Genomic DNA, 13,601 nt, shown 5'->3' with positions numbered 1-13,601 from the left:
TGATATGCTGCTCTTCATTTTCAGCCACACGGTTATTGATTTTTAACCTTTGTAAACAGCGTAGATTTATCTCTGTAAAGTATTTTCTTTAAGATTGCAGATATTTTCTCCATAATTTTTCTGTTTATTCTAATTTCTTATGAAATTCAGTAAAACTGTCTGCTGTAATATCTGAATTTTCTAAACTTGTGTTATGTATCTCTTGCCAGTTCAATTGTATTTTTGTATTTCTTTTTATTTTTTGTAAAAGTTAAGTGCAGCCATTATCAACCCACTGCAGGATGGAAGCCTCCTCAACAATTCATGCTGAGGGAAATGGACCATAATCTGCCACGCTGGTCCAGTGCGGATTGGCAGATCGACCGTATTCAGGGGCTTGAACCCCGGTCTACTCAAAGAGCGTGTGCTACTGCACTCCCGCTCCTGCCCACTCGGCTACGGAGGCCATGTTAATTGTAAGAGTGCAAAGTTCTCTTTTTTCGTTTGTTATAAACGAAAAATATAGCACTAAAGTTGTAACGGGGTTTAAAATTAAAAATCAGAAAATTTCTTGTGCGAGCGATTGCTGTTCTTTTTAAGGATGCATACAATAAATAAAATTAGATTATCCAAAAGCTTATGCAAGAAAGGAACCCATTCGGCTTAGAAATATTGGTCCATGCGACTACTAACAGTTACTAATATTACGTTAAGTGCTCACGTTAGTCGAAGTTAGAGATTTACTCTTATGCATACATATACCAAAGCTCTAAAATCGGGTGATGTCTATAATTCTATTCAGTGTGCAACTCATAAAATTAATAACAAGTCAATGTGAATAATATTAAAATATATTGTTTTATGTTGCTTTGCATCAGTTTTGGCGAAGTTCCAGGAATAGTCACAGTAAGGCACTGCTGTCACGACTAACAACTAAGTTGTTCCTCTATCATTAGAGCTAGAGACATATTATACTTTCAGACCCCCATCAGCTAAGGGCACTGGTGCATTTGCATTATCTGTACCATCAGATAATATGATACTGGTTAAGTTTTTGCATTTACTGTGAGTCTCAATAAAAGTTATCCTATTAAATTAAAGTGTTTTTGCTACAAAAACATTTAAATTTGTGCAAAATTTACGAATCAGTGCACAAAGCTAAATTTCTAATCAAATCGAGGGAAACTCCACCGACAGTTATGAAAAGTGTTATAGTTAAGTAGTTTATAGTGAGCCTGCAATACCGAAGGGGCGAATTTCCGACTGGCATAATTGATTTTCTGAAGGAAGAGAAAACGTCCATGATAATTTCCGGTCAGGCTGTCCAACGAGGGTAAACTGATGAAAGATGAACATGTTAAAAAAAAAAAAAAAAAAAAAAATGCAGGAACTTGTTCATAGAGATATCAAAGAATTATTATCACAATGGTAGCAGAACAATTGATGATGGATAAAAAGAGCGCTCGTTAAATTTTAACTATCAGTCCTGAAATTAATGTCTGTGCGAAGATGGTGACAAAATAACTTCGTTCGTGACCAATCACTGAGGTGAGAACAGATCTGCATCGATCTTTTGGGTGAAATTCAAGCAGGACAAGACTTCGGCTAACTTCATCACAAGACGAAAAAGCAAAATAAACAGCGTAACACAGCGATTTTTCCAGGATAGAAAAAAATACAAGATCAAATCAAAATTAAAGACCAGGCTCATCGTTTCATTTCATAAAAAAATATATTTTTCACTTATAATTCGTTTCCCAAGGAGGTCAAACTATGAGCCAGACACTTACTTTTAAGTTCTGAAGCTTTAGAAGGGAAAAGGTGATGCTGAAAGGGCTGGAACTTCCCAAATCCTCCCCTCTGTGGCTCCATCGACTTCTTTCTATATATAAGTATCAAAATTTACTGAACTTGTCACATTTTGGGTCTTTGCGACGAAGGAAGTCCATTAGCGTATGTCTAAGACACTAAAATCCATTATCCGAAAACGTATCCTTGAAATGCTTCCAATAGAGTTTAAGTTAATAGAGTTTAAATTAAATTCTGAATTTTCCTTAATCATTAAATTTATCTACATATTTATGTAAAATATAATTTGTACAAGAAAAAACATGAAACAGTTGCATGTCCTTTTAAAATTTTTCCACTGTTTTCAGTGTTAAATTCACCAAATAACTTTTGTTATGTGTGGTAATTACACAATTAAATATCATAGGCAATCTATAAAGATTTGAAAGAAAGCATGTGAACTTTATTTTGGCTGCAAATTAGATGATCAGGACAAGAATAAAATTCCCATTTAGACTGTTTCCCACATAGCCCTGAACACGTCAAGAATGAATGTGGGAACATTTTCATCAATATATTGTTACCATGGTGAAACGTTACCAAGGAAGGCAGAAGCACAGTATGCTGGCAGACTGTTACTGAATACTGATCAGAGAGTCTCCTGATCATTACAAAAAAAAAAAGGCAAACTAAAAACATAATTTATATTTTTTCCGCTGTTATTTGTAATACTGTATTTGTTAAAATTTCATTAAAATTTTCAATAAACGTAATCTGCATTCCTCTCTGAATCTGTGGGTTTACGCAATATCTGACTTGAATTTGTATTCAGCTCACCGAAATCCACGAAAGTTCCCTTATTTCGGCGGAAAAAAACAAACAAAATGTTAAAATTTGTTGTCCAGTGTAACAGAAATAATCATCCAATATTATGATAATACGTCTACACGTTGCCAACTCGATTCCGGCATCGCCTCACAAGATACACTAGAATAGATCCCCAAACTTTTGTACCTTGATCCACTTAAAATTTTTCATAAATTTCACGCGCCACCCAAGTTCTAGAACAAGTGAAATAAAACAGATTTGACCTAAAATTTAACTATGAATATACATAAATACTATTATTCTAAATTAATATATACTGTACTTCAATACATTTAATCTCAAAGAAATAAAACAGAAATAATAGAAATAAATAAAAAACGCTTCGTACCTGGATTAGTGGAATGTCCATATTTCGTTAAAAAGTGCTTAATGAAAACAACAAGATCTCTCTCAAAAAACCATGTGTTCTCCCTCGAGGGGGGGCGGTGTCCCAGACTTTGGGAGCCTCTGCACAAAGAGGTAATTATAAACCATGTCCACATTTGTCGCCATGTCTATATGATTTTTATTATTTTAGTTCTTTGAAAAAAAGCTTTAAAAAGACGTCTTTTCGATTCGGGTCTTCAAGCGAAATTGAATTTTGTTTTAAGCGAACAACCCTTGTGTACTTATCGACCAGCAGGAATGATATTACAGTAATACATTAACACTCAGTGCCGGACCAAAGTATTTTCGCGCCCCAGCAGAAATATTTTTCGGCGCCCCCTTTTGTAAAATTTGGTGCCCCGGGCAAGAGCCCTACTAGCTCGTGCCTTAATCCGGCACTTTTAAAATGTTATTATCATAAGATTCTGCATTTAAAGGACAAACATACCTGCCACTGTTTGAAGAGCAAAACGTCTTGGTTAGGTTGCCAGAAATTCCAATTCCATTTATCTGGAATAGTACCCTTTTACAATCCAAATAAAAAGTCTTGAAACACACAAAACGCACCTTAGATAAGGCTTAAGGTTCTAGTTTTTCATTCCTGAAAAGAAATAAAAATAATATATATAATCTATCAGAAAGTTTTTACTTAAAAATGTTTACGATGCACAAACGAGTCTGGTTTTGAGTAATAAATTTGCGTTACAATGTAGTGCCATAACTAAAAAAATTGGCCCCAAAACAGAAAAGAAAAAAAAAAAAAAAAACAGCCCCATTTCGGACAGGGAAGAAAGGGGACTAAACAAACATTTAAAAATAAACAAATAAATAAAAAATATAATAACCTGTTGGACTGCTGGATTTATGGACACGATATCCCAAGGTCTGTAAATTATGTGTATTCTAGGGCGATTTAACTGTTTTGAAAAGTTGACAATACATTACGTGAATTTCCGGAAGAATAACTCATTCATCACGAAACCTCCGCACTAGGAGATACTGCCTAGAGATGGTATTCCAACCTAGATAGTTTCCACGGTCTGGAAGGGTAGGGATTAATACAAATGTGCTAATCGCAAGGGCAATTAATACGTGAATTGTTTGGATGAAGATAAAGCGATACAATATTGAAATGCTAAATATACTGTACTGTGTATTAGCCATATAAGCTGATACTATATAAGCTGAATTACTAGCTTATATATGGTAATTAAGTTACCACGACAATTGAAGTATCGAACGGAATTTGTAGGTAGCATTGAATGAGGTAATATTAAAAACTGAAAAGAAAATATACAGAGGCAATTACCATAATTTTTTCATATTTTTGTTATGTATTTTTATATTACTTTTATATCTATGTATGCAACGCTGTGTTTGTTCTATTATTATTAATGCAACAGATAAATTATTGTTTTTTTGCATAGAACAATAAATAAATTATCGTTTTTTTATGTTTTTTGATGCCTATTATTTTGTTTTCCCTAATGTTTTTTTTATTTCCTTGCCTTTTTTGGGCGTATTAGCACATATAAATGTTAACTAACTCTGATATTAGTCTATAACTTTGCAACTAAAGTATTATTTCACCATCATCAGAAACTAGGTGTTAAAGCAGAGACCCTAGTATATAATTATCCTTGTTTTAGCATCCCACTACAACCAACAGTACTGATATCTTGGATCGCAATACCGATATCTTAGACAATTCCTTGGTACCCATACTCTGGTGGTTCTCTGGAAATGAGATCTAATGTTTCACCATACACAATAATTTGCGTAAAAACTTGATTTGACGAAAACCAAGTCCAATAACTCATCTGACTGATCAAGAGTCCATACTTGTATCTGACTGAACATCTTTAGGATGATCTGGGCGCGGCCAATATGCCCCTACTCAACAGCTGAACTGACAACTGACCTGAAGAAGAAAGGGACACACATTTCTGCATCTTGCTACAAGCAACAACTAGTTAAACGAGTTATGGAGGATCGATGCGTGATACGAGCCCCTACGCGTTATTAACTTGTTCATTAAAACTAGTGTTTTCCCAAAAGTGATGGTGTCTGCAGGGCCGTGCAATGGTATTCAGGGTTCGGATGCATGACTTTGGATCAGCTCTTCCTTTCTTTTGTTATAGCTATATTATAACCATTTAAGAAACATTTTGGAGTTCCTTCTGTGTCGAGGCACAATGCAGAGCATCCGGCACACACATATATACATCAATACTGAGACACCCGTTTGCACATAATCATTACAGCAGGACAAATAAAGACATTTGGTATGGAATTAAATTATGTTATGATGCAACAGTAAGTCTTCCTTGTATGAACTTAAGGATACAGCCTGTTTACTCACGGGTAGTTACGATAGCGGTCCTTCCAAACCGTGTGGAAAACGCCACGGTTCGATTCCCACCTCTAGGGTTATATATATATATATATACACACACAAACACACAGCATGGCCGAGTTAGTCCATCTGGGGCAAGGATTACGTGGTGCAACATCCCTTGCCTGGCCCTTTTGTTCAACACAGACAAACGGACTAAAAGAATGCACTAACACAATATACTGATGTCTCATGGTCCTAGTTGCCGTGGCGCTGAACACTACACCAGTAAGACATGACTCATACTACATGACAAAAGATATAGGGGAATGCCAGAGCTTTTCTCTGGAGACCAAAAATGGTTTTCACAACTTAAAGTCTCCATTTAAGCAAAGTGGTGTTATGAGAGTCACCTACCAGCTAGTACCCCCCGGTAACACAAAGAATTGGCCAATTACTCTATATAGTGTGGATGCCACACCTCAATGCCTGCTTACGTTGATTTACACCTGGTTGTCACCTCCAGAACACATGGTACAGTATGTTTATTCTTTGCAAATGGGAGGTATATTTAGGATTACTAACAATCCTACAAATGTGCAGGTGTAAACAGAGCAACTGGCTGTTGTAGAACAAACGGACTTGAACAAAATTCAACGCACTTGACTCAACTCCTCTGACCGTTTGGTCGTCCCGGAGTATAAACAGAAAATTTATTTATTTTATTTAAAAGTGTCACCTGAATATCAGCTCCACCACAGTTTTACTCCCGAGTGGCAGCCTTGACTGCGATCATTAGAAAAACATCCACGACAACGCTCAGGAAACAAGAATCAAAATGCATTGAAAATGTAAGTTTATTATTTGAATGTGCTCAGTTTCTTTTGCATTACAGTATGTACTTATATTACCATAAAGTACTGCATGCAGCCTCAGTGGCTTAGCAACCCCCCTTAATAAATCATGTATAGTCCCTTTAAGGAAAAAAATGCACAATCTTATCTTTAAGTAGAACCTACTGTATTTTAGATTTGATAAAATTATATGACATTTTAAAGTGTTTTATTTTCTAGCCGTACGTTAAGCTTTCTGCTATGCCATGCATGTTGAACAAATTCATGGAAATATCAAATAAATCTTTGAAGAAATATGGCCAAACAATAACTGATATTTTCCATCAGTATTACTATGTAACATCATGATGACTTGCAGCAAACATACAACGAACAGCTAGTGCAGTGTTCCCAACCTTTTTCGAGTCGCGACCCCCTTTTATAATAGCCAAGTAACCTGCGATCTTCGCCACATTTGCATAAAAAAGCATTTTTAATAGGGTAAAGAAAACACATCTTTATAGATTTTTAAGAATATAATTCTAACCTAATATTTAATGCAATGATTGTACTTGCATCTGGGCAACCAGCTTCAAAATTTGCGGCTGAGTGTTTGTTAAAGCCAACTTCATGTCATCCTCAACATTCAGTCTGTTTCTTGCCTTTGTTTTGATATGAAGAAGCGTTGAAAATCCACTCTCGCAGAGACATGTAGAGGCAAATGGAAGTAAAACTCGAAAGGCAAGCATGGTGACATTTGATTACGACTGATACATAGCACACCAGAAATGAATCAGCAATTTTTCATAAAACAAATTACGTGCCGAGGAATCGTTCCGCAGATCCAAGAATTCATCCTGTACTTCATCGGGAACGCTGGCTACATTCAGGGAAGCAGAGAATGGGTTTCGTACCAGTGCAGCTTCTTCCGTAAGCTCAGGGAAGTACCGCTGAAATTCCTTTTCAAGGGATTCAAGGTGCCCAGTAATCTCCTCCTTCAGATTCTCATGCAGTTCACCTTCAGATTCCTCTACCACACTGCAGAGATTTTCAAACATAGCAATGTTTCCAAGATTTACTTTCCGATGCCAGTTTTGCAGCTTGGATACAAATGCCTGAAGATTGTCTTGAAATTGGATAATGTGTGTTTCCTTTCCCTGAAGTTTCAGGTTCAGCTTATTTAGCTAGTCTAAAATAGTTGGTCTAAAATTTAGCTTATTTAGCTGGTGTGCTAAGTAAGCAACTCTTTTCATCCAAGCTTCATCATTAAAGTAAGCCACAAGGTCTGTTTCCCTTGCACTTCCAGGAACAACTTGATTTCATCTTTCATCTCAAAGACACGATTGACAACATTTCCTTTCGACAACCAGCGTACAGCAGTGTAGATAAGAAGAACCTCGTGATCAGAATTCGTCTTTAGAGAGTTCTTTAAACAGACGGGTGTTGAGGGCTCCACATTTGATGTAATTCACAATTTTGATCAGAGAATCAAGTACCTCTTGCAGAGGAGCTGGAAGAGTCTTACTGGCAATAGTCTTACCAGTAAATGGCTGGTTTCTATCAGCGAATGGCTGGTTTCTATAATGGAACCAACTAAAGGTGGTTGACCATTGGCGAACTAAGTTCGCGCCAGTTTGCATTAGACGGTCCTTCGCGGACATTATTGCAAACAATGGCGGCGTCAGCAAAACATACAGGGTGATCTTCAACTGCGTTAAGAGAGCAACTCACCTTTATCGACGTCTGTTATTCACACGTCGAGACACCGATTAAAAATGAATTTTGATATTGAATTTTGCATCATAGTGAATATTTTTTTTTCAGTTTACTATTTGTAACATAGAATTTTATTCTAATGATAACACTGCATTTGTATATTTTATTTTTTAGGGAGTGAATCAAGGTCCGCCGCGGCGGAAATTTGAAAAAATATTAAAGGCCCGCCATAGCAAATAATTAAAATAATATAATTTAATATGTATGAACACGGCAGGCTTTTAATGTTTTTTAAGTATCCGCTGCGGTGGACCTTAAGTCACTTCCTTTCATTTATTAAAAATCAGTGTTATATCCATAGCAGAATATTGCAGTGTAGCCATATGCCATATTGAAATAAATAAGTGGTGAACACCTTCGTGGTGAAATTTCATATAAAAATAATTGCAACTAAAAATAACCGCGGCGACCCCCTTGGGAGTCGCGACCCACAGATTGGGAACCCGGAAGCTAGTGGGATAGGCGTTTGTAGTTGAGTCAGTCTTCCTTGAATGGATGACATGTTTAAAAAAAAGTGTGAGAAATGAATATTAAGAACACTATTGAAAAAAATCATCTGTACTTTTCAGTCCTTAACATATTTCACTCTTAACTCATTTTAAATTTAAAAAAATATATTAAAAAAACCATCACTATTCTGTATTTGTCCTCTCATTGTAACCCAAACCCATCATTATCATTATGTAGCAGCTTATTGCTGTCTAGGGGCGAAGCTTTCAACTTATGAACTAGATATATATATATATATATCATGAGAGGTCAGCACCCGTACCCAATACACTGATAAAATACATTTGTCTATATTTCATTATGGTTGCTGGGTATTTCTACTATAACTAGTTAGTGCCCCAGATCCATAACCCAGTTTAATAATTTAATACTTTTTCTTGGTTGCTTAGCCGTTCAGTAATGTCATTATATCCTATTATTTTTATCAATATTATATATATATATATATAAAATAAAATTTAAAATATATATATATATAACTTTTATCTTCTATACCGGCTTTTCAACAGAGGCCCTACGTCTTGCTGCTTTTTTCTTTGATTTCGGCGGTTGGCTCTGGTAGTAGGCGTTGAAATCATAGGATATGCAGCATTAAGTACTTCTAATTACTTCTATCCTTCTGCTCTCCTTCTGTCTTTCTTCTCCGTAGTTACAATTTCAGTTCCGTTAGCCCTTTATCTTTGCCTATTTCACACTCTACATACAAACTTATGTATCCATTATAGTTGTTGGGTTACTTCTGCTTAATTTTGGCAGTGTCCCTGGTCCATTAATTATTAATATATACTGTTACATTCTGTAAAATTCTTATAAATAATTTATGTATATATATATATATATATTATTTTGTATTTTTTAGTGAAATATTCCCCTACGGCAGAAAAAAGTTTTCCTGATACGGGGTACCTCTACCATCATACTGACTTGATGTTAAAAACCTGCCGTCTGATTATTAGAAAGAATAATTTGCCTAATTATTAGAAAAAAATAATTCGTATATGAATGAAATTACGAGGGCTGTATTGTTTGACTTCCGACATTTATAGAATAGGAATTTTTAAACACGATTGTATACAAGTTTTTGGATACTAATTAATTAATGCAGTGCCTAATTTTTGTAATATTCACATGGTGAGAAAGCTATAGGAAATAATCTATAAGAGCACTGGAGAAGCAGACTTCGCCAGTGCTCTTAAAGCTACCTATTTGGAGAAACTCGTTTTGTGTGAGCGATGCAAGATGTGATGAAACAAAAGATTCTCTCTCTCGTGGGTACCGATTGTTTGCTATAATGTGCTATAATGATGGATTACTGTGGTTAAATGGATTTGTGGGTGGATTGCCCAGCAGGGCAGTAGTCGGTTCTGTAAATGGCCTGCCTAAGTAGGAATTTGCTGTGGTTTTTAAACTCTAATCACTTCTCTATAGCAGAAATATCTCCTTCTTAACGACACTGTTTACAACTGGCAATTACGGCCTCTCCTAAGTTACTATTAAAAGGATGGTTAAACTTGTTAGTGGTCTTTACTGATGAATGACCTTTTTATTGCAGTAACACGTCCACTACCATTATAGCAAAAGTGGGGAGACTAACTCCTTTCTTCTTTTGTTTTCCAGAAACTGCTAGAGCCCTTCGAACAGCAGGATGCTTTCACGGAAATAGCATGGTTCACACGCCACTGGGTGAACGCCGCGTAGCTGACTTGAAAGCTGGGGACGAAGTATTGGTCGTAGGAGCGGATGGACAACTAGTGTTCAGTGAAATTCTCCTATTTTTGGACCGCAAGAAGAATGCAGAAAGCACATTTCAAATAATTAGGACAGAGGACGGAACAGAAATCACACTGACTCCCAGTCATCTAATATTCTCATCCGACATACAGCAGTCATTTAATACGCACATCGCCACATTTGCTAAAAATATCCAACCCGGCCATTACATATTCGTAAAGGAGAGACGAAATGTCTTAGCAAAACTTGTAGTTAGTGTAGAGACAACAGTTGGAGTTGGTGTATTTGCTCCTTTGACTCGAGAAGGTAATATTCTGGTAGATAACGTCATTGCCTCCTGTTATGCACTTATAGGTGATCAACGTATAGCTCACTGGGCATTTTCTCCCCTCCGTTTATTGGAAAATGCGAAAGACGCTTTCTTACATTTGTCACAGAAAATATTTTTAATACGGCCTGAGAGCAAACTTCACAGAGCAGCGAAATGTGAAAGGATTGGAATCCACTGGTATGCTGAGTTCCTTTACAATGTAGCCTGCTACATATTTCCGCGTGATTACATGTATGACTGAGATTTTACAATGAACTTAGGCCCAACCTAATGTATTAGCGAATTCGACAAACGCGTACCTATGCTCCCCACAGATAACCAACGATTTCTGGAGATAAATATTCATTCCTTTTAATGTAACTTCATATTAAGATTATTATAGAGCAATAGAATGAAACAGAAACACTCGGTTTTTGCATTTGCTTAATACTTTAATGTTCATAGTACTGATTAAATTCAAGCAGCAATAAATGCGAAATAGCAGTCGGAGAGAAGGAATTAAATATCAGAAATAACAATATAGTAATATGTTTCTTTTATTTTAAAAGTATGACGTTTCGTTTCCATCACTCTAAACTGAAATAATTATCAGTAACGTACCGAAATTTTTAATTTCATCTATAATTATTATTTATTTCAATAAAACATACATATTTTTATTAACTGTAATGAAGCATAAACTTTATTTATTCATTACAGTCCTGTTTAGAAATGCCTTATTGTGTTTTGATCCCAAAGTTAACCAACTATACGTCACTTTCCGGTAAGCGTTGATATTACACTGAGAGTTGACATCACACACTGCGGTAAGAGTTGATATTAATTCTCCGAAGAACAACTATTACGAATTTTGGAACAATGTTTAAAAAAATTAAAGGTATTGTACTTCGTTTGAAGTTAAAGAAATAAGAAATGGACAAATATTACAAATTTTGTAAAGTAAAAAATATTACAATTTAAGTCGCACAATCGTATTCGCGAAATGCGAAACAGCTGCTATTAAAACACGGAACTGAGGAGGGGTATTTCAGCAGAGTCAGAATTCAGCCCTTCTCTTAACTAAGTACAGTACTGTATGTTATATAAACTTAACACTATTTAAATCCTTTTAACTCTTAGTTCCCCCTTCCTCGGTCGGCTAGTGCCCGAGGCAGGTACCTCGATAAAACAGACACCAGGCGATAAATATGTCATGAAAGGTTACAGATTTTGGCTGCGTTATCACATTTGCTTATTTTTCAGATTAGCATTGCTTCGAAATTGGCAGTGACATTAAGATTTATGTGTATAAAAATCGAAACTTGTAATTTATTTGTAATATAAGATGATATACATAGGTGAGTCAAATGAAAGCAAGAATTATTTTGTGACCAATAACGGGTAGTTTAAATTTTTAAATTTCGAAAACATCTACCACTGTTGAGTATCTCCTTAATAAAATATGGGATAAAGACCTTATCCCATATTTTTTTATATCCTGCGTAAGTCCTTTGTTTGCTGCTGGAAACAACGTTTGACGGCTTAGCGGACTCGATATCCTACGAAATCGCGTTTCACTCTTCCAAAACCATGAAATTCGAAAGGAGACAGTGATTAAGAATGCTCATCTACTTCCGGTAGAGTTTCTGGAATGTTGCCATGAATAAAGAAATAATTGCCTTTACCATATATGTCACAATTTGGTAGAGAAGAAATACCCTTCGCGGCAAATAATGCCAAGGAGAGAGAGAGAGAGAGAGAGAGAGAGAGAGAGAGAGAGAGAGACTGACTTAGCTTTAGTGAGAGACTGATTTTGATTATGAATAAACATGTAGGAATTACTTATATCTGAATATATCATCATCATCACTACTGTTTTCTTCGGATTAAGGATGACGTTTTTAAGTAGTTGGCGAAACTCTTGAGTATGCTACTGATTTGGGCGAGAGCATCCACAGTACTAGACCATGGCGGAATTTTTGTTGTAATCTTGACATCACCTGCATACATATAGATGTCCTTTCAGAGGTTAGTAAGAGGGATTGGCACAGACCTTAACGAGGAGCCGTCACAAGGCCCCCTCTCCACGTATCTCAGCAAGAATAGGTAGCTCGACACAAATAATTATTTACTCGAAGAGGTACAGATTTGCGTTTTAGAAGACGGTCGTCGTAGCCGAGTGGTCAGGGGCGAAGGTACACAGGTGCTTTGAGTAATCGTAGTTCAAGTCCGTGACTGCTACGGTGCTGTTTCTCGTATTCTCTGTATCTTGTAAACTCCTCTGTAGGGGATAGTCCCGGAGTATAAGCAAAAATTTCTTAAATTTATTTTTTAAGAGAATGTAAACTAAAAGTATGCTATATCCAAGCTATAATAAAATTCAAGAGTAAGAAGTACGAGTATGTTCCCCATAATTTTATGGCAGATTACTGGGTATGCTAGTAGTTTAAGAAATTTCTTTTAAGTTTTGGGTAAATTTCCTTAAAGGAAAGAAGAAACTGAGCTGGACACTAGAAAAATAGAGAATAACAAGCTGATTTGAATAGACATAATTCTGGGTTGGTCCTACAGTTTCGGGAGGAGGGGGTGGGTCAATTAACTGTGAAGAAAAGAGATAACAAGGAGCAATTCTCTTTTCCTGGATGGAGGAGGACTTTGTTGTTAGGACTTTGGAGCCCCTTTCAGTCGGAGATGCAATGGTGCAATGTACCCCCCCCCCCAAGAACCGGCCCTGGTACAACTAATAATAATGATTTCACCACATGAAAAGTGGAAATACACTTCCATAAATGTCTTTACCCTAATTATAACTGTCACCTCACTGTGGTAAAATATTAATAATCATAATCTTCTCGGCACACTCCTACTTTCGGTTCGCTTTGCGGACGACGAAGGAAATTTCTTGGCTGCTCTGCCTAGTTCCACAATTAGACACCCACCCATATCTAGCTGCCTGGCTACACATCACTGTCGCAAACAACTAATAACACTGTCTGCTAAAACAACATTTCCTCTGTGACAAGACGTGAGTTTGTCGTTAGCGATTGCCATTCTCCAGCGTTCTTCCATGTGATAATGATTTCCC

At 36.3% G+C, this 13,601-nt stretch overlaps 1 protein-coding gene across 1 annotated transcript in view; it reads left to right on the top strand.

The window, feature by feature from the left end:
• hh (hedgehog signaling protein) overlaps positions 1-10,778 on the top strand; it is a 79,248-nt gene extending 68,470 nt beyond the window's left edge. Inside the window, exon 3 of the mRNA XM_090380285.1 lies at positions 10,093-10,778. Coding sequence (XP_090236411.1) covers positions 10,093-10,778 — 686 coding nt within the window. The remainder of the gene's footprint in view (positions 1-10,092) is intronic.
• Positions 10,779-13,601: the final 2,823 nt, after the last annotated feature.

This window comes from Mastigoproctus giganteus, chromosome 8 (assembly GCF_048544385.1).
Source record: "Mastigoproctus giganteus isolate SK-2022 chromosome 8, ASM4854438v1, whole genome shotgun sequence".
In the NCBI taxonomy this organism is placed as follows: domain Eukaryota; kingdom Metazoa; phylum Arthropoda; class Arachnida; order Uropygi; family Thelyphonidae; genus Mastigoproctus; species Mastigoproctus giganteus.
Note: the sequence above shows the minus strand (reverse complement) of the source record. Positions and strands in the feature narration are given on the sequence as shown.